This window comes from Sceloporus occidentalis, unplaced genomic scaffold, assembly GCF_023333645.1.
Source record: "Sceloporus occidentalis isolate IW3139 unplaced genomic scaffold, rSceOcc1.0.p SCAF_37, whole genome shotgun sequence".
Taxonomy (NCBI): Eukaryota; Metazoa; Chordata; class Lepidosauria; order Squamata; family Phrynosomatidae; genus Sceloporus; species Sceloporus occidentalis.
This window is the reverse complement of record NW_028317017.1, coordinates 2,673,554-2,692,878: the sequence shown is the minus strand read 5'-3', so window position 1 is coordinate 2,692,878 and position 19,325 is coordinate 2,673,554. Positions and strand designations below refer to the sequence as shown.

General features: G+C 39.4%; 1 protein-coding gene across 1 annotated transcript; it reads left to right on the top strand.

The window, feature by feature from the left end:
- The first annotated feature begins 9,327 nt into the window (after positions 1–9,327).
- On the top strand, positions 9,328–15,005 carry LOC149297727 (cathepsin S-like). The gene is made up of 7 exons (XM_089488189.1): positions 9,328–9,430; positions 10,106–10,248; positions 10,625–10,807; positions 11,456–11,638; positions 12,663–12,822; positions 13,555–13,675; positions 14,900–15,005. Exons 1-7 carry the CDS (start codon positions 9,328–9,330, stop codon positions 15,003–15,005), a joined length of 999 nt encoding a protein of 332 aa, XP_089344315.1.
- The last annotated feature ends 4,320 nt before the right edge of the window (positions 15,006–19,325 follow it).

Here is a 19,325-nt window from a genome sequence, read left to right as displayed (position 1 = left end):
TTGTCTAATGTCAAGTTTCTGCTGGATAAACCGCTTTTTATACAAATATCTGATCCTTACAAATATATTTTTTCTCTTTTTATTGAATAAATTGTCAAATGCTTTAAATTGTTACTTTATAAAATGTGCTAATAAAATAACAAGACAAATAATAATTTATGTCTCTATTCAGGAATGTATGCTGCATTATACCAGTTGGGGATATATGTAATCACAATGTTTTTGTCACGACTGCCATGACCCATGACAGCGCACACCGCAGGAGTTTTTAGACCTGATACGCCTAGCAAGAGGTTGAACCCCAAGATGACAGGGACTTTGATGATCCCAACAGTGTGGAGACTCAGGTATAGGCAGGTGTAAATAGGCACTGAGTAAAGGTAGCAAAGCACTGCAGGAGTAGCCAGGTACATGTATAGGTAATGCTGCAGATGCCTGGACAGGTACCACAGGATGCAAGGCCAGGTATGCAGGAGAGGTAGATAGCCAGTGACGGGTTTGGTATACTAAACAGGTAATCAGACAAAGCCGGTACACAAGAGTGGCTAGTCAGGTTAAGCACATGTGAGCAAGGTAAAAAAATCGCAAGGTAGAGGGCAAGCCAGACAAGCCTGGAGTCAAAATAGAACTTCAGGAACCAATACACCAAAAACATTCAGCAGCACCATACTAGGGTGCCTCTACATAGCAGTACTAGATTTTAAAATTGCGCGGTGCAGGCATGCTGGCTTCCTGACAGGACCGCATAGCAGAGAGCACAAGTTTGCTTGGTAATAGCGGGTCTCAGCAGCATGACTTTACCCCTCACCCAGGGCTGGCCAAAACTTCCCAGGTTTGTCAGGAAACTTGGAATTAAAGCAGAGCAGGGGCATGTATATCACTCAAGGATACCCACAATCTTTTTTAATCCCGCTCCCGCTGGTTTTTATGACCAATCCCGCCCACTCCCGCAATGTGGCTGTTCTTCTACTCCCGCCCGCTCATTTGTGGCCAATCATGCCCGCTCCCGCCACATTTGTGGCCAATTAAGCCCACCTCCTTACCTGAACTGCAGATTTCCTGCGCAGTCCCGCAAGGCTGCCCTCGAGTTGCTCCCTCACAGCATCTCTTCTCTTGCTCCGCCCAGGAACAAGGCGGAGTCACGGGAAGTGATGTCACATCATGTGACTCCGTTTTGTTCCTGGGCAGAGCAAGAGAGGAGACACTGTAAGGCAGCCTTGCGGGACTGCACGGGATTACCAGGACCCGCAGGTACAGTGCCTGACCGAATTGTGGAACTCTGATACTGGACTTGAAGTCCTGAAGTGTTGTGGCACCCGGAGGACGTTGGGGTGGCTGGAGCGTGGCCATTATCAGTGTGAGTTTGGAATACCCCCACAATACGCTCATGCTTGTGGTCTCCCCAACTCTATAAAGTGTAGCACTGAGAAAATGGACCTGACACTGTTTATAAAGTTTATAAATAGTTTGTATATAGTCAGGATATAAAGCAATGCATATAAAATTACTTTTATATAATCACTAATAAATAATACCAATCCATTAGGGAATTATCTATAGTCAAAGTATATATATATATCAAATGTATAAAAATAAATATATAGCCACTCAGAGTTGAGGCCTTGTGTTTTTCTTGTGCCAAGTGCAAAAATCCAATAGACCTCACATTGGCACAAGCGCCTATACCTATCACCCCTTCTAATCGATGTTTTCACACACTCTGTTTGAGACTGAAAGTGTTTACCCATCAGGGATTTAGGATCTCTATGAATGATGGACCTATGCTGTTCCCGTAAATGGAAGGCTTGTCTGACCCACATATTGATTGTGACAGATATCACAAGTAACCAAATATACTACAGTATCCATATTAAATTCGGCATAGGTTTTCAACTCATTGCATTCCTGTAGTTGATCATTTAACTGCATTTAAAATTATCAATGGCTTTTAACCAGGGTGCAGAATTGACCCTGCCCCAAGATTTAATACAACCAGTTACCCAATATTCTGGAAAGTTACAGACCATTCTCATAATTAGAGCATGATTAAGTAGTATTTAACTATATTACAAATTATTTTGTATTCTGCACTATAGGTAGTATTTTTACACTTGGTTTTGAGCAATTGTTCATGGCTAAAGTAATCAACTATTCGCTTTTCTGACAAAATCAGCCTCTTGGAATACCCCCTCTCCAAAAATCTATCTACGAGATTCCTAATTTTCTTTGATACGGCTGCTCAGTGCTACATATCCTTTTTAATCAAATAAACTGTTGTTTTGGTATTCCCCTAAACAGATGCTTCAGATGACCAGAATCTGCATGTAACAAAGTGTTCCGAGAGTTAGACTTCCTGTATACACCTATGGGGGCTTTTAGGGTGAGTGAGCTGGTCAGCCCCAACAGGAAGGTTCATGGGGGTCTCCAGTTCTCTAACTTGGCAGTTGATGGGGATTTGATTAAGGCGAAGATTCCTCATTCGAAAACGGATCAGGTTGGTAGGGGACCACTTTGTGGTCCTGCAAGGTTTGCCAGGGAGCCAGGTGTGCCCACTTACCACAGTGAAGGGCATTCCTGGATGTCAGGCCTAGGGTACAGGGGTCTCTCTTGGTCCATGGGGATGGAACTCCCTTGTCTAGGTGTTCCACCACTGTTTAGCAGGTTTGGGTTTACCGGTATCTGGGATGCCGGTAGCCATGTCAGGGATATAATTGATATGCCTATGCCAGCAGGTGGTGGTGTTACAGGTAAGTTATTTTATGTTGGTGTTATTGTTTGTTAAATGCAATTGGTTGGCTCAGATCCCAATTAATTCTAATGAAGTTTATTAAGTGTTTACAGTTATTTGCATATTTATATATCTAGATTATAGTAGTTTACTTGATTAAGTGACATATTGAGTTGAAAGTTTTGTGGACAAAATCTATCCATTAGCTAACTTTAATAAAATTGTTAAACTTTGTATTTGTGTGGTCTCCTTTATTTAGGGTTCAAAGGGGGGGGTATGCTGGCTTGGGTTCTACCTCATTCATGTGGTCAGTTAAAATGTGACAGAACCCATAAGGCTAAAGTCCTCCAAAATGATGGATTATGCATTAATTATATATATAAAAATATGTAAGCCTCAAGCAGTTAAACAACAGAATTTAGAAAATCTATGCCAGGAAGCATGACCTCAAAGATAAAAACAACACATTATCATAACAGATAACATGTATGCAGGGCCCAAAACTGACAGTTTATACATCAAAATGGACATATCTGGGGTTTAAATGAAAAAACCATGATGTCCAGACACCTCACACATTATGTAAGAAGAGACATCTCATGTATTAATTGAAAGAGATGGGCCGAGTCATATATAAGAAAATGTCATGAACGTGGGTTTTCATGAATTTTTAACTAGGTTAGTGATGTCGAACCTATGGCATACGGCCAGGTTGCCAACTGATGCCCTTCTGTTTCCTCTGCTCCCTGCTGCCACCCGCCTTGGTGCTGCCCTGAGTGAGGCGTTGGGAGCGCAAGGCCTCTATCTTGGTCGCAGTGCTAGCATTTCATGCTGAGCCCCAGAATATGATGTCATTTTCTGGCGCTCAGCAGTAAACCATTGAGCACTGTGGCACAGGAGCGAGGCAGAGGCCTCGCACTCCCACTGCAGGACTTCAGCAGGGTAAGTGAACTAAAAAGGAATAGGGGTAGATAGTGGGAAGGGGGATAGATAGTGAGAAGGGGGATATTAAAAATATTGAAATAAATAAAGAATGAGAATGAGTGAGTGACTGAATAATGAATGTGTCTGTGAATTGTGTGAATGAGTGAGAGGCAATTCAAAAACTGAGCACTGAGACTCATTCAGTGCTCAGTTATTGTACTGTGCAGACCCTGTGATTTTCTCTCCTTTCGTTCCTGATTTAACCCTTTGTGTACCAGACCCGGCTTGTATGAGATTGACCCTTTGAGTACCAGACCCGGCTTTGTATGAGATTGACCCTTCGTGTACCAGACCCGGCTTGTATACGATTGATCCTTCGTGTACCAGACCCGGCTTGTTCAAGATTAACCCTTCGTGTACCAAACCCGGCTTGTTCAAGATTAACCCTTTCTGTACCAGACCCAGCTCCTGTTCCACAGCCTGCTTCCTGCGTTCCGGTCTCCACCTGTATTTTTTGAGGAACTCCTCTAGGGTTCCCTACAGTAAGATTAGTATGGCATGATCTCCCTGAAGTAAACCCATGTTATTTCTGATCTTGAAATCCATATAATTTTAGATGTTCAAAAATCATATCCTTTAACATAGTTTCCATTATTTTTCCCAGTACTGATACAACACTTAGTGGCCGACAGTTGCCCGGCTCATCCCTTCTTGTGAATGGGCACAAAATTTGCTAATCTTCTAGGACTACTGTTAACAATGATTGGCTAAATAAATCTGTTAACATTTTTCAAGAAATTGAGGCAGGAGACATAGGAAGAAATTAACTGGTAGTTCTAAAGTATGAACTGTAAACACGTTAAAGGGGGAGTTTATTGTGCGAGACAGCCTCACAAAATAAGAGGCTAAAAAATAAAACATCTCCTGCATGGAAAATAGCTGAAGGGTGGACAAAAGGGGGACATGCATGAAGGTGATTCTACAGAATCCCCCCATGCATTTGCATGGAAGAGACCACACACATAGGACTTCTGAGCTGCCATTTGCATTTAAGTGTATGTGATGCTGGAATGTCCCTTTAAAGTTAGAGTACAGTCACATGGCATGTGATGGTGGCTCATGTAGAACAAACTTTAAAAAGGTTTGGAAACAGGACATTGCACCTTGGACGGCAAAGTGGACAAAGGGAAAGATCCCATTTACATCTTCGACACAGGTACTCAAGAGCCAAGGGAACTCCAGAAGCAAAAGGAACAAATGATATAGATGTACTAGGGTACAGGACACGAGAGCCGGAGCCAAACACAAACTAATGGAACTGTAGGAACTCCCAATACTGTTAGCACAAGGGTACAGGAGCCAAGGAGTACCACAGTGCAGGATTGTCGGAGCATAAGCACAAAATCACCTTCACTGGAAGCAAATCAGGCATGGAAATGGGCAGGTTTGCAAAAGAAAATAACAAGCTAATTGGATAAAGCCAGGTGTATGAACCAACTTTTACCTACGGATGTATCAATAAAAAGCCAAGAGGCAATATAGCTAACATATGAACCTAGGTGGACCTGATATATTATCATTACCTGTTTCAATCTGAAACTGTTTATGTTACAGAAAAGCACATCACATGTGACATTGAATCTAATGTTTCATATACCTTCAGAGTGTTAATCTGTGGAAGATTAACACTCTGTTAAAATTGTTAAACTTTAATAGATATTTAATATTACTGCTACAAATGTTAAAACAAGAATGGTAGCTAATAGCAGTGCCAAAAGATTAGTTATTCTAAAAAAAAGTTAGTTACTCAAGGGTGTGGACCATCCTTTCAATCAATTTGATAAGTACTTTCTCACCAAAACGCACTTTCCTTATCTCAACCCTTTAGTCAAGTATGATCAGGATCTACTTATCCTAGTGCATGGGCAGCTTTTCAGTTATTGTTGAATCTTAACTCTCATCATCATCAAACAGCTTCTGGTGTGAATGGATAATTGTGAATCATTAGTAAATATACACAGATGAATCTATTTCAAGCCTATGCTTCCATCTTCTGCATATTGCTATACTACAGACTAGACAGGTGGAAATGGTCCAAAAACCATTCAGACACAAGTTTTGGTTACTTTTTGGCCCATTTGATTTCAGACAACAAATTCCGTTTCCTGCACGTTTGGTTTGGATGAAAAATGTGGGTCATTTAAAATCTCCATCACCCACATTTACTCTCTCATACTCTCTGAATCTCACTTTTTCCTTTTGGTTCACTCTTCCAGTCTGTCATGATCCTACCCAGGCTGCGGAGCTGCATATCTCACTCTTGTTTCAGTTTCCCTGTTTTGCTTGAATCCATTCCTGGATTTCCTTTTGCACTGTTCTGATCTCCCATTCCTTGCTTCTGCTTCAGCTCTTTGCGTTTGCTTTGTATCCTGTATAAGGTGTGCCCCTCCCGTGTGTTCTGTTTGTCTCAGTCTGCAGTCTAAAGGTATGTCTCAGTGCTATGTGTTTGGGTTACATGTTTAGTTTGTTTCGTACCTCTGTCAGCAGGGATTAGCGTTAGGACCCACCGTCACTGGAGTACTTTGGCGTAGTGGTGGGCTAAGCAAACTATGGCCATAAGATGTGATGGAATCTCCAATAGTTATCAACCAGTCCTAGGCTAGTTTCTGTATTTTTGTTTATCAGTCTGTCCCTTATCCCCGGTAGAGGGGTGTCCTGTCCTGTTCATGTCTTGTTCCATGTAGTGCCCTGTATCATGTTTATCTTGCCTATTATGTTTCTTGCCTGGTCTCCCTATCCCTTGCTTGTTATGTTTCTTCTATAACCTCTGCTTAGCTTCCACACTCCAAGCCTGCAGCATCCTGCACATGAGTCTTGTGTAATGTCTCATGCCTGTTCCAGGGAGCCTGCAGGATTTAACTTCGTTCTGGACTACATCTGCTGCTATATCTGGGCGCTGGTGTGTGGCTGCACAACCCTAGATGTTCATCACCCGTGTGAGTGCAGTCGTCCCGCACCAGGCCCTGTCCTGAGACTCCGCTACTGCATACTGAACTCCTGAACTCCATCTTTGGGTGCGCTGGGTCATTACAGTCGTCCGTATGGACCCAGTTTCCTGACACAGTCTCTCTGAATGTCTCCCTACCTTCTCTGCCAAACACTTCTGCTCACAGCTCTGCTTCTGCGTCTCCCACCTTCTTGTTCTGCATCTTCTTTTCCTCCTTTTTCCTCTCTTCTTTCTTCGTCTGCATCTCCACAGACATAACCTCACGGGGGGGGGTAGTTATGTAACTTATGTAACTATTGTATCTGCTACCTTTGACAATGGTGCTGGTATACTCCGCTTCCGTGTCTCGCATCATCTTCTTCCGGCTACCAAAAAAAAAGAAATCGTGGGAAAGGACGCCACCAGAAGCTCAGCCATTTTTGGCAGAAGTTTACACAAGGTTATCTTCGGGCAAAATGTAGGAGCTTCCAGTGACGTCCTCTCCCGATCCGCCAATAAGTTGGAGAGGAGTTTTGGTGGGAGATGAATAAGCAGCATTCCGAGACACGGAAGTAGAAGTGGTCAACAGAGAAGATAGGGGGACATACAGAGAGTGTGAGTAAAACAATCCTGTGAACTGTAGATGGAAATTTTCATCTCTTTCGTGGGGGGGGGGGCTCCTTTTCAGAAGATGTGTAGACATTGACAAAATCAGCAAATTTCTTTCAATATGCAATTTGTACAAATCCGAACAGGTCTACTACAGACTTCCCTACCATCCCCAAATTTTTATTAAAATACAACTAGTGTTTTGTAATATATGCTTGTCTTTCCATAGACCTCATGAAACCTGGGGCTCCATGCAAGTATGCATTTTACTGTGCCAGTTACCCACAGCCTACCCTTTGCAAGACGCGGCCAGGTCTCACTGGCGAATTGTCACGTCACAGCGTACAAGGAGACACCGAAGTCAGGTAGGACTGGCAAAGGATGGTCCAGAGAGCCGAGGTCAGGATACCGGAGAGCAGGAACGTCGTGGGAATAGCCGAGGTCAGGATACCGGAGAGCAGGAACTCGTGGGAATAGCCGAGGTCAGGATACCAGAGAGCAGAGATGTCATGGAATAACCAAGGTCAGGATACCAGAGAGCAGAGATGTCGCGGAATAGCCGGGGTCAATAACAGAGAAACAACAGGAACGCGTACTGAGATAGGCACTGTCAACATAGGAACGACCATCAGAAGGCAATGTCTCTGAGTCAGGAAGTCTCTTAAATAGGCACAGGAGTTTAGGCACTAATTGGAGATGTGCCGCCAAATATTCAAAGTGCCGTTACGTCACTTCCTGCGCAGCCATCTTGTGTTTGGCGATTTCGTAATCTCCCCATATAGGTCGATGTAGTATCTGCAGGCGCCACTAGGTGGCGTGAAGAAGAACGTGTCCGGACACCAGAACAGGACCTGTCCTGAAGCTGCTGGGAACGCAGCGTGACGGAGGTAGGTCTTCCTTGCCGTGGCAGCGGCTGCCTCTGCTGTGCAGAGGCGGGGGGTCTCCCTCTTCTTCGCAGCGTCTGCGTCTGCCGTGCAGAGGCGGGGGGTCTCCCCCTTCTTCGCGGCGGCTGCGGCTGTTGTGCAGAGGCGGGAGGTCTCCCCCTTCTTCGCAGCGGTTGCGGCTGCTGTGTGGAGGCAGGGAGTCCTCTCCCCAGTAGCGGCTGTGGCTGCCGTGCTGAGGCGGGGGGTCTCCCCTTTTTTTGCGGCGGCTGCTGCTGCTGATCCGAAGCGGGGGGTCTCCCTCTTTTTCGCGGCAGCTGCGGCTGCCGGGCCGAAGCGGGGGGTCTCCCCCTACCTCGCGGCGGCTGCGATTGCCGGCCAGGAGAACCGGAGGATCTCCCTGCCCGGTACGTGACAGGAATGAGACGTTTCAGGACCCTGCTCCTGCAACATTGAGGATTTGGGTGTTGACCCGGAGAACTGGAGAAGCGGCGGAGAGTTCCCAGGTATGGCGTAGAGGTCTGCAGGATCTAGTCTGGGATTCCCATTTTCTCTTTACATGGGGGAACTCCAACTGACATCGGCAGAACTTCCCACTGACAGACAGTAAAGATATTATAAATTAAGTGACCTGTGCCCAAGCAGCAATATAATGTTGCTTAGAGTTGGACAGCTGATATCATTAAGTAACAGTGAAGTGTTAAGACCATGGTTCCAGATTACACAAACATGTGTTAGTGCTTGATCTCAGATGGTGGTTCACAGAGGGCCACACATCAAAACTAATTTCGTTTTTGTATGAATTTGCATTTTTCACTTTTACACTGATAAAAATGTAACATGTATGACAGGCACAGCTCTTTTTGTTATTTTCTTAATTAATTATAGATCTTATCATTGTGGTTACAACAGCTCCTGCTTATGTGTTTTTTTAAATGGAAGTATTGTGGCTTAGATAACAGCTCTAATGACAAAGAAAGGCGTATAAAAAGACATAAGCAGAGATCTCCTTATTCAGTAGGAACTAAAGACAATCTAGAAACCACAACGTTCAGGTAAATTATTATTATTTTTGTTCTCTCTATGTGGGTTACAAATATCTTACACCAAAATATAAGAAAATAAAATGTACATATTTATGACTTTTCATTTTAAATTATGGAATTATTTATAGAAAATATGTGTTATTGTCTTTTAGGATGCATTTCAACAAACATCTGTTAACTTTTTCTGTGATCATCATTTGTGCCTCCGCTGTTCATTTCCTTGATCAAGAGTGGAATGCATGGAAAACTAAATATGGTATATACCTTCATCCATACACTCTGCATGTATTTATTTTTCAGATTTGTTATTGATTTTCACCTTTTTTTATATTCTTCCTTTATTAATCTGAACTCTTTGTCTAATTTTGCAAACCAACTACTATCTTTTTTTGTAGGATCAAAACTGTTAAGGTTACTAGGTACTGAAATCATTATTCCACAAGTTTCACTTCTCTTGCTTTAAATGATTTTGCTTCACCAAAAATGACCTGTTCCCAGAAAATCTATAGTATAATGACATATATGGGCCGGTTTTATGGCATTTAAAACACAGATGATTCAGATAACAGTGGTAACTTCTCAATGATATACCCGTATGACTAAGGGACAATACGTATGGTCTATGTAAAAATTAAATATACTTGTAGAGTTATGTCAGGGAAGCCAAAGTTTTGTAGAAATGCCAGAAACATGTTGAAACCTGGATCTACAGAGTTATACTAATAATATTTTCTTTATAAAAGTTTAACGGCATCAATATAGGACTATTCTTTGTTTAAGAAAGAATATATATAGAGAGAGAGAGAGACAGAAAGAGAGATGTAATGTATAGCACACAAGTTGTATTTTCCAATATTGCACAGTACACATTACTGAAATATACCTTGACAAATGTAATGATAATTATCATAACAATTGCATCTCACCTTAGGAAAAAAATACCCCAATTACAACCAGGAATTATTACGGAGGAATGCATGGGAAGCTACCTGGGAAAAAGTGCAGCAACATAACAAGCTTGCAGACCAAGGTCTCAAAAGTTACAGAATGGAAATGAACCATTTTGCAGATATGGTAAATTAACAAATGTCTGTTATAGAAATATACACATATTTTATAGGTGATTACAATGCATGGATATTGAAAAATAACATTAAAAATGTTAAAAACATACCATGCAACACGCCAAGTTGGTGACGTTTTGAATTATGTCATGATGTCATGTTTATGCATAATATCATTCATGCTACTTACACTGGGAATTATTGCACCAATCTCCCCATAGTCTCAATGTATTTAGAAAATATATTTCGAAAACACATTTGGGATTTTAGATACCGTACCCATATACACTACAATCTCCTTTGTACAGCTTCATGTTTGCCTACATATTAACCTGAAAGACATAAAAGACCCAAGAAATGTATATTACCAATTTGTACTGTTTCAGACCACACGGAATTCAAAGAGTTGCTTTAAGAACAACAGAAAATCAACAATAAGGAATATTCCTGCACAAAGTTATGTAAGGAATACTAATATTCCAGAGGAGGTTGACTGGAGGAAATCAAATTGTGTGACACCAGCAAAAGATCAAGGGTCCTATTGTGGCTCTTGCTGGGCATTTGCAACGGTAAAATATATTTCTTTTCATGACGGTATCTGAATTTTGCTATGGGATATATCATATTTATATTGTACAAATTATTTTTTTAAGTTAGAAACTTTAGCATTTCTAATATAATTTGTTAAAACATGCACTAGGGTAAAGTAAGTCCATTTTGTTACTCATTAAATAGTGATCATTATGCCGTTTATAAGGTATGTAACAATGTTTTAAATGAAAATATTTATGTTTTGTAGCAAAATATATGTATTAGAAAACCCACCTTATGTGTATATGATGGAATCCATCTTAATTTCCTTTTTTCACAGTTTGTATGAGCCTCCTCAATAAACTTCTCCCACTTCTAAAGAAACTGAAATCTATTAAATATATGGGCCTTGCCACAATTTGCAGGAATCTTAAATCCTATATTTTATAATTATACAAAAGTTATAGTTGATTAAGAAAACAAGTATATTTTTGCAAAAAGGGTACAAACGCATTTTGTACTCTATTGACCCCAGCTTCCCAGCATTATTATTACTATGGTTCCCATGCTTATTGAGAATATGTGAAAGGAGGTTGGGAGTAGGGATGAGTGAATGTTGATTGACCTTCCTGGGAGTCAGAGTCCATCAGATTTACTTATAGCAAGTTTTTTTTTTGTTTTTTAAGGTGGGTGTGGTTGAATCACATTACTGTATTCAGAATAATGAACTTCCTTTGCTAAGTGAACAGCAGCTTGTGGATTGCGATGAAAAAAATGATGGTTGTTGTGGTGGATTCCCGGTCGATGCTTTGGCATACGTTACCCAACATGGAATTATGAGGAATAAAGACTATGAATATTTAGAAAAGGTAGGATTCTGGATCATCTTCTCTTTCAAGCGAACCTCTAAGTGGTTTTTGAGCGGTGGGTTCCTCACAAAAATGTTGTTCAATGATTTTTAATTTCAAACTTTGAAAAGAAACTTCACATGGGTCTATGTTAATTACACATAAAACAAATGTGTCAGTTCATAGTTTGGGGGGGGGAAAAATCTGAAATAACGTTTCTTAAGCTGAGAAACAAAATGGGACTCCATTAGGACAAAATGTAGTATTTATCATTTCTTTTGCTGGGCATGCTGTTGAAGGAAATAACCCTCTGGCCTATGGGGAGTTTGTTGGATAATTAATTAGATTTATAACCAAAACATTACCAAAAAAATGAAACAGGGTATATTACTCCTTATGGGCAATTTTAATTGTGTTTTTTTACACAGATTTGGATAAGAAATCTAGAAGACAGGAATATTTACAACATAGCTAGACAATTTTGGGAGTTGTTGGAGAATTATACATTATAGGACATATGGCATATATACAATCAGTCAGAGAAAGATTTTTACTGTCTCGTTGTACCTACTCCAGAACTGATTTAATTCTGTGGAAGACATTTCTGACTAGACTTCTTACCCTGGATCACTAGATGCTGAAACTGCCTTTGATAGGGGCACCTGGGAGTTTGTAAAATAAACTATGGGGATATCAGTCCTTAAGGGAAATGGAGTCTGACTAGAACAGCTGATAGAATTACTGGATCAACAAATGAAACCTCAATTTTGCTTAAAATTAACTGTATTGCTAAACTTAGGATTCAAACAATCTGCACAAATAACATGTTGCCCCAAGATCTCTCTTTCAAGATGTTGGTATTGATATAGTATGTCAATTAATCTGTTATATCAATAGGCAATATTTTATAAATCTTTTTAATAGTTTATAATTGAAAAACTATATTGACATAAAATAATGTCAATATTATTTAATGCTGTTTGTGTTTGAAAAAAACAAAAATAAATATAATAGACATCATTCAACATTTTCTTTCTTTGATCAGAAATATGCTTGCTCTTTTAACGACGATAAAGCAGTACATTTGAATGTGACAAAATACTATACTCTGCCTGGAGAAGATAACATGGCAGCATCAGTGGCATTTAATGGACCTATTACCATCGGAATCGCAGCTAGTGATGACTTTATGTTATATAAGGAAGGTAATTTGCATTGGACAAGAGTGAATACCGTATATCATAGAAACATACAATGTGGCTGCAAATAAGAACTATTTGGCCCATATAGTCTGTCTCTTTTTGCTGATGTAAAGACCAAACCTTAATCAGTCCTTGGTCTAGTCTATTTGGGACAGCCAGGTGCATATCCCATATATGTTTAAAATACATTTCCTTCCTACCTACCATACTCTCAGTATAATAAAACTTCCTTATACTACATCTAAACCACTAACACTCTAGTCAGACCATCCAGTCACTTTGTGATTAAAGCTACTTTCATTTATTTGGAGTCTCTGAATTTAGGACTAAACTGCCTCAGTGCAGAATAAAATTACAGACTTTGAAAAATGATCCTTCCAGCAAGTATTTTAAAACTTGATAGGTTGTTCAAAAAACTTGAAGATGAAAGTAAAGTGACTTGGGAAATTCAATGCAGTGTGTTTCTCCTGGGTTTTTCAGGTCTATATTCCTACAAGTCTACAGGGACTAAAACAAGGAGACCTTTTTTTAGATCAGACATAGAAACCAAAAGTCTTTTTAGCCCCTTCATTCTAGATGACAAGTATATTTTATCACATAAAGCCAGAGTTTAACACACAGCAAGTATGTAGTAGTGTAACTACCACAATTTCTCCTTTAGATTTTTTTTCATATTAAATGACAATACACTGTTAATTGTTCTGAATATCACTGACACCTTTTCTTTAACACTAGGTATATTTGATGGAGAATGTGCTGAAGAGGCAAATCATGCAATAATTATTGTGGGCTATGGGACTGAAAAGAGTGAGGATGATGATGAAGAAGAGCAGGAATATTGGATCATAAAGAATAGGTGTGTTATGATCTGTAACTTTCTTTATATCATATTCATTAAATCCGTTTTTATATGTCAGTTTTTAAAGGCACACTCCAGCCGTCATATTCACTTTAATGCATATAATAGCTGATTTGTCCCTTTGCATTTTCAAGGTTTACCTTTTGCATATGCATAGGGGCATTCCACAGAATCCCCTATATCCATGTGTTCCTTCCCCTGCCTCCCAGATTTTGACTGTACAGGAGATGTGTTCAACCAAACACATCTCCCTGCACATGACATACCCACCAACAGTCTGATATGGGTCTGCTCAAACCCCATTTTGCATGTGCAGCGAGTGCTCCTATTGATTTCAGTTGGGTTGTTCATGCTCTATTGGGTGAATGGGCAGAAACACCACAAAATATTCTGAAAAGCCTTCCCAGAGGAGTGGAAGCTGTTATAGCTGCAAAGGGGGGGGCCAACTAAATATTAATGTCTATATATTTAGAATGCAATGTCAGAAAGGTCCCTGTTAGTGTGATGGTCAGGTGTCCCAATCCTTTTGTCCATATAGTGTATATATAAAGCAGTAATTACCAGACAATCACAATACATATATAAACATATTGTGTATGTGAATATAAATATATATACCCACACACACATACACACGCACACACACTATTAGAGGAAGGCTGGCAAGGGACAACTACTTGATGTGTTTGCAATTTTATATATAGCCACCAGGATGTCTAATAAAGTAAAGTCTTACATTCTGTGATGCCAGGATCCTTTTTCTGCACCTTACTTTTGTTATAAATATTTTTTCTGGACAAAACTCAAAAGTGCACATGGTGCATGTTCTCTGTCAGTTGTGTTCTAGGCTGCTTTATTATTGGGTCACTTGGCTTTGCTTGCCCTTTGAGCTGAAAGTTGCCAGCTCTTTCCTGTACATTATTTTGACTGATTCCTGGTGTTACCATATAGCAATATTAGGGCTTGTCTAAATAATCATTTTGAGCATGAGGAAAGTGGCCAGTAGGATGCTGCTGATCACTTGTATGATGTCATACATGAGCACAAATGAAATGATTTAGATCCCCTGGGACAATAGTACATATACCTGTGTGAAATCTGTCCTGGAGATTTGAATATATTGTCCCTCATATCATTCATGTCCTAATATGTGTGTCCAAATATACGAGACTTGCTTTTTCATTACATGTTATTCTAAATGTTTGTATTTTTTTTATATAGTTGGGGCAAGGAATGGGGAGAAGACGGTTTTGGAAAAGTGAAGCGAAATGTTAACATGTGCAATATAGCTGAAGAAGCAGCTTCTCTGGATTTCACATTCCACTGAAGAAATGAATAAATTTTATATTGCAACAAATCTTTTAATGCTTTGCAGTTTTACCCTACACAACCTGTATGTGTATATATACATATTATTGCAGTATATTTCGGTTAATAATTAAAGGAATTCACGTTTTTCTGGTCTTCTAATTGGTTGTATGATGGAGCACTCCATCTGTTTTTATTCTATAATGGTTTATAGCTTTATCATATTATAATCACACCTATAACTATGATTTTAACATGTATATGTATTGTAAAATCTAACATCTAGAATGTTCCAATTTAGTCCATGTCAAACATTGTATCTCACTTATTAACCCTGTTTAATACTAGAAAGTTATTTTCAGTCATAACCATTATTTAATACCTAAAATAAGGATCCACACGTTATCACTCCTAAAATTAAACCAAAGTCTGATATTGCCCACAAGCCGTAAAAGTAGAATAGCGAGCAGATCAACGCTGAAACGTCTCCTACTGGACTCACCCTTTAGGAAACAAAACTATGCAGACTAGTAAACGATTCCAGAAATGTCTCACCATACTATTGATGGCCTCCCATAAATTTCAGTTTTTGTTGTGACAGCTGCCAAAGCCTGCATATTTGACCTCCTTTAAGCGCCTGCCGGCTCTACCACATCAGTTTTCACAAGATCCAATATGCACACTTTCACTTTACCACCACAAACCACCCAAACTGGCTCACAAACTGAGCCATAGCCTTGTTCTACATTACTCACCTACAAAACAAGGAAGGCCAATGTTGAACTATAGGGTTATCAAAGATCAAATACTGTATTTATGTCCAACATCAAAACAATTTTGTTGTGATATAGATTGCCTTCAACAAAACGTGAAGAGGGTAACTAACAGCTGCAAGGATCAGCTATGACTGCTCCCCACATTTTGGCTCAGTAGATACATGAACGGAAAATCAAGATGTTGCAGGTGGCTGCAGACAGCAACAAATGTTCATTTTAGTGTAAAAACTACACACCAAACCTGCTGAATGAACTTAGCAGCCTATTATAAGAAAAGTTAACGCCCAAGAAAATTACCTTCCTGACTCACCCAGGACTCACATTGTTTTTTTCTTAGGAACGTACCACTCTCTTGGTACTCCAGAACTGAAGTCTGATATATGAATAGAACCTATATGATTCTTAGTCATGACCTCAATGAGCTTCTTCTGGGAATGATCCTTTTCACAGGGAATGTGACACAACCTCCCTTTTTGTGTAATCTTATTTAAAGGTGATAATTGTTAACCTTATTTGCATGCGCCTACCCAGAATCCCTTTCTGAAGGAAAAGCAAGCTGTCTGGTGTCTGTAGATGAGTGTTTAATAATGCTTCTCCTACTCCTTAAATTTAAGTGGAAGGGTTTTCCATCACCTTTACCCACCATAACTTATGCAGTGTGTAATCTTATGTAAGGCAACATAAAATCTGTAAAATGAAAGGAAAGGTGCCATCCTTGTCTATTAGAAGAGGCCCTAGGCTGAAGTCTAAAGGTAAAAAGTACTATGAGGCATCCCTTTGGGAGAAAAGGTGATAGTACGAGCATAAAACAACTCTTCCCCCAGCCAGTTAATAGGAAATCAGTTCCCAACTCTCATGGTCCAAAAAGGCCAATAAGAAGGCAACCAAAAAAAGTGTGACTTCCAATAATTCGTAAATACCCACTAGTCAATCAAACCCCAACAATAACCATTAAATCTTTTGTTAGATCACCCCTATAACATTACAATAAAAAGTGGCAACATACACCTATTTATTTTGGGTGTATGTTTAGCTGTACTTTTCTCCTCACCCATTTAGTGTACCCACACAAGTTATATATTTTTTTTTCAAGACAAGAAGGTTTTCTTCAGATACCATTTGATCATATCATCCTTTAAAAAATAATAAAATATGATGGAAAATTGAAAAAAGAACAAAACTCTTTTTTCTCACTTGTATTTGAAAAATCTTTTACTCATCCAAAAAAGGTAATGAAAAAATCTGTTATATAGATTCTACAATTTGTCCTAAGTTTAGAAATACCCAATGTTTATATGTTTTTTTGCTTTTTTTCTGCACATTATGGGGCAATAAGTACAAGTAGCGTTTTGCTATTTCAAAATCATTTTTTTCCCAAATCTGGTCGTTCTGCCACATGTGCTATTTTGGGTATCTTTAAAGCCGGCCAATGCAATTTACCCCTTCAAACTATATATTTTTGAAAACTAGACACCCCAATGTATTTCAAATGCTGGTTTTTAACCATTTCCATGCACTAATTCTACTACCACCCTTTGTCAAACTTTGTGGTAGTCATTTATTTTGTGTTTTTTATCACAAAAAGTGCACTTCCGGTATGGATTTACAGCTCCTGGTGTATGTCACTGTCAAACAAGTCTCCAATATGTGTTCAGCAACATCTCAAGATGTAGTGCATTTTAATAATATGACTCCTGGGCCCGGTCACAACAGGGTTAATTACTTAATTATAGTCATATAACTTGTAACTTAGGCGTCAGGCGTCAACATGTACAGACCACTGTGCTGTATAGATAAGGAAACGCCCAAGCACATAAGAACAAAATGGCAAAGGACCTCTATTTAGTGTGCCTGGACAGCATCATAACATGGAGGGCTAGCCTGCGTCACCTAGAGATAACACCATGACGTAAAGACACTTGTCCCTGGAAGATTCTGGAAAGTTCCTAGAACAGCTATAAAAACCTAAGGCCGCAACTACCAACTTTAAAGCCTCGCCTGCGTTGTTTGCAAGAACATGCATGGGCAGCCCAGGATGGATCCAGGGATCCTTGCGTCAGAGACAAGTGGCTCTTCGAAAAGACTGTTCTGAGGGGTTTCCCAGTTCCTGCTGAGTTTCGAGTTAATCAACTTAGAGGAGTGATAACTACTTGGCTCAGTGATGTATTACTGTATTGACATTTGACACTATAGCATTGATTGCTGTGATATTGATTGATTGCTTAACTTGTTTTACACACATATATATATATATATATATATATATATATACATATAAGTTTACACACATCACTATTTTCTATCTGCTGTAGTAAGAGTTCTATATAGTAAAGTTTCGCTTAATAAAATGTGGCTTCAGCTGATAAATACAAGTGGGTTATGTGATATTAATGGTGACACCCCGCAAGCTGTAATGAATCAAAACTTTCCACAGTCCTTGCTCTCATCTTAGACATGTGGCTCTAAGACTCTGATTTTATGACCTTATGTTTCAACATTTCTTCTCCTTTGAAATAAACTTATCTCCTGTACTTCATTAAACCCCTTTTATATATTTAAACGTTTCTATCACATCCCATCTCTTCTCACCACCATATATATAGAGATTCCTTAGTCTTTTTATTTTTTTAAATGCAAACCATTTACTCTCAATATATTGGAAAGATTTTAAATGCAAACCATTTACTCTCAATATATTGGAAAGATACACAAATAAGTACAGTGGCATAACCACTTCTCTTCACTCCTCCGTTTATGCTACCCAACTTTTAGGAACCCTTATTAAATTGCCAAAAGCAACCTTTTCTATTTCCAGCCGATGCCCAATTAGCTTGGCAAGCACTCACTGTCCAGCCTCCTGCACCAGAAAAGTGACTTGTAGCCATAGGGCCTCACAAATAGAACGGTGAACAGCTTTATGCTGACATAATTGAATACGTTCAAACAATTATCAGAGGTGTTTTCAATTTTATTAAAATGAGCAGGATGGCAAACGCTTATAGCCAATGTGTGGAACTGCGACTTATTAAGCAATACTACCTTCTTTTCATCCTCCCCTTTCTTGTCCCTATAATATTGTAAAATTGTTAGCTCTAATGATATATGTTAATGAAACAGAAAGGAAGTTTAAAACTAAAACTTATTTTAAAGACATGGACAAAAATACATACTGTATTTGAAGTCCACAATAAATCATGATCAAAATGGTTAAAGAATAATTGAAGAAAAACAGGAATAATAAGAAAAAATGCTTTCCATTAGTAATTTTCAACCTCAGGCAAGGGCGAATAGTAATAGATTTACAGAAAAAAAGGATATAATATATAAAATAGTGGCAGATAGTAGAAAAATAGAAATGGAATAACACTCACACTCTCACTCACTCTTGCTCACTCTTTCGGCACAGAAGGTAGGGAAACATTTGTCCTTCATCTTCTCTTTTCCATGTTCTCTCTTTTATCTTCATCCGCATCAACCTGGAACGAACGTCTGCCAAAATGGTGAGATCCACTCGCCTGATCCTCCAATCGGGTGGAAGGACATCACCAAATGCACCACAGAAG

Excerpts from the sequence above, each read along its gene's own strand:
- LOC149297727 (XM_089488189.1), top strand. The coding sequence starts at position 9,328 with ATGCATTTCAACAAACATCTGTTAACTTTTTCTGTGATCATCATTTGT. Across the intron at positions 11,639-12,662 it reads ACTATGAATATTTAGAAAAG|AAATATGCTTGCTCTTTTAA; the intron begins GTAGGATTCTGG and ends TTCTTTGATCAG. Across the intron at positions 12,823-13,554 it reads CTTTATGTTATATAAGGAAG|GTATATTTGATGGAGAATGT; the intron begins GTAATTTGCATT and ends CTTTAACACTAG.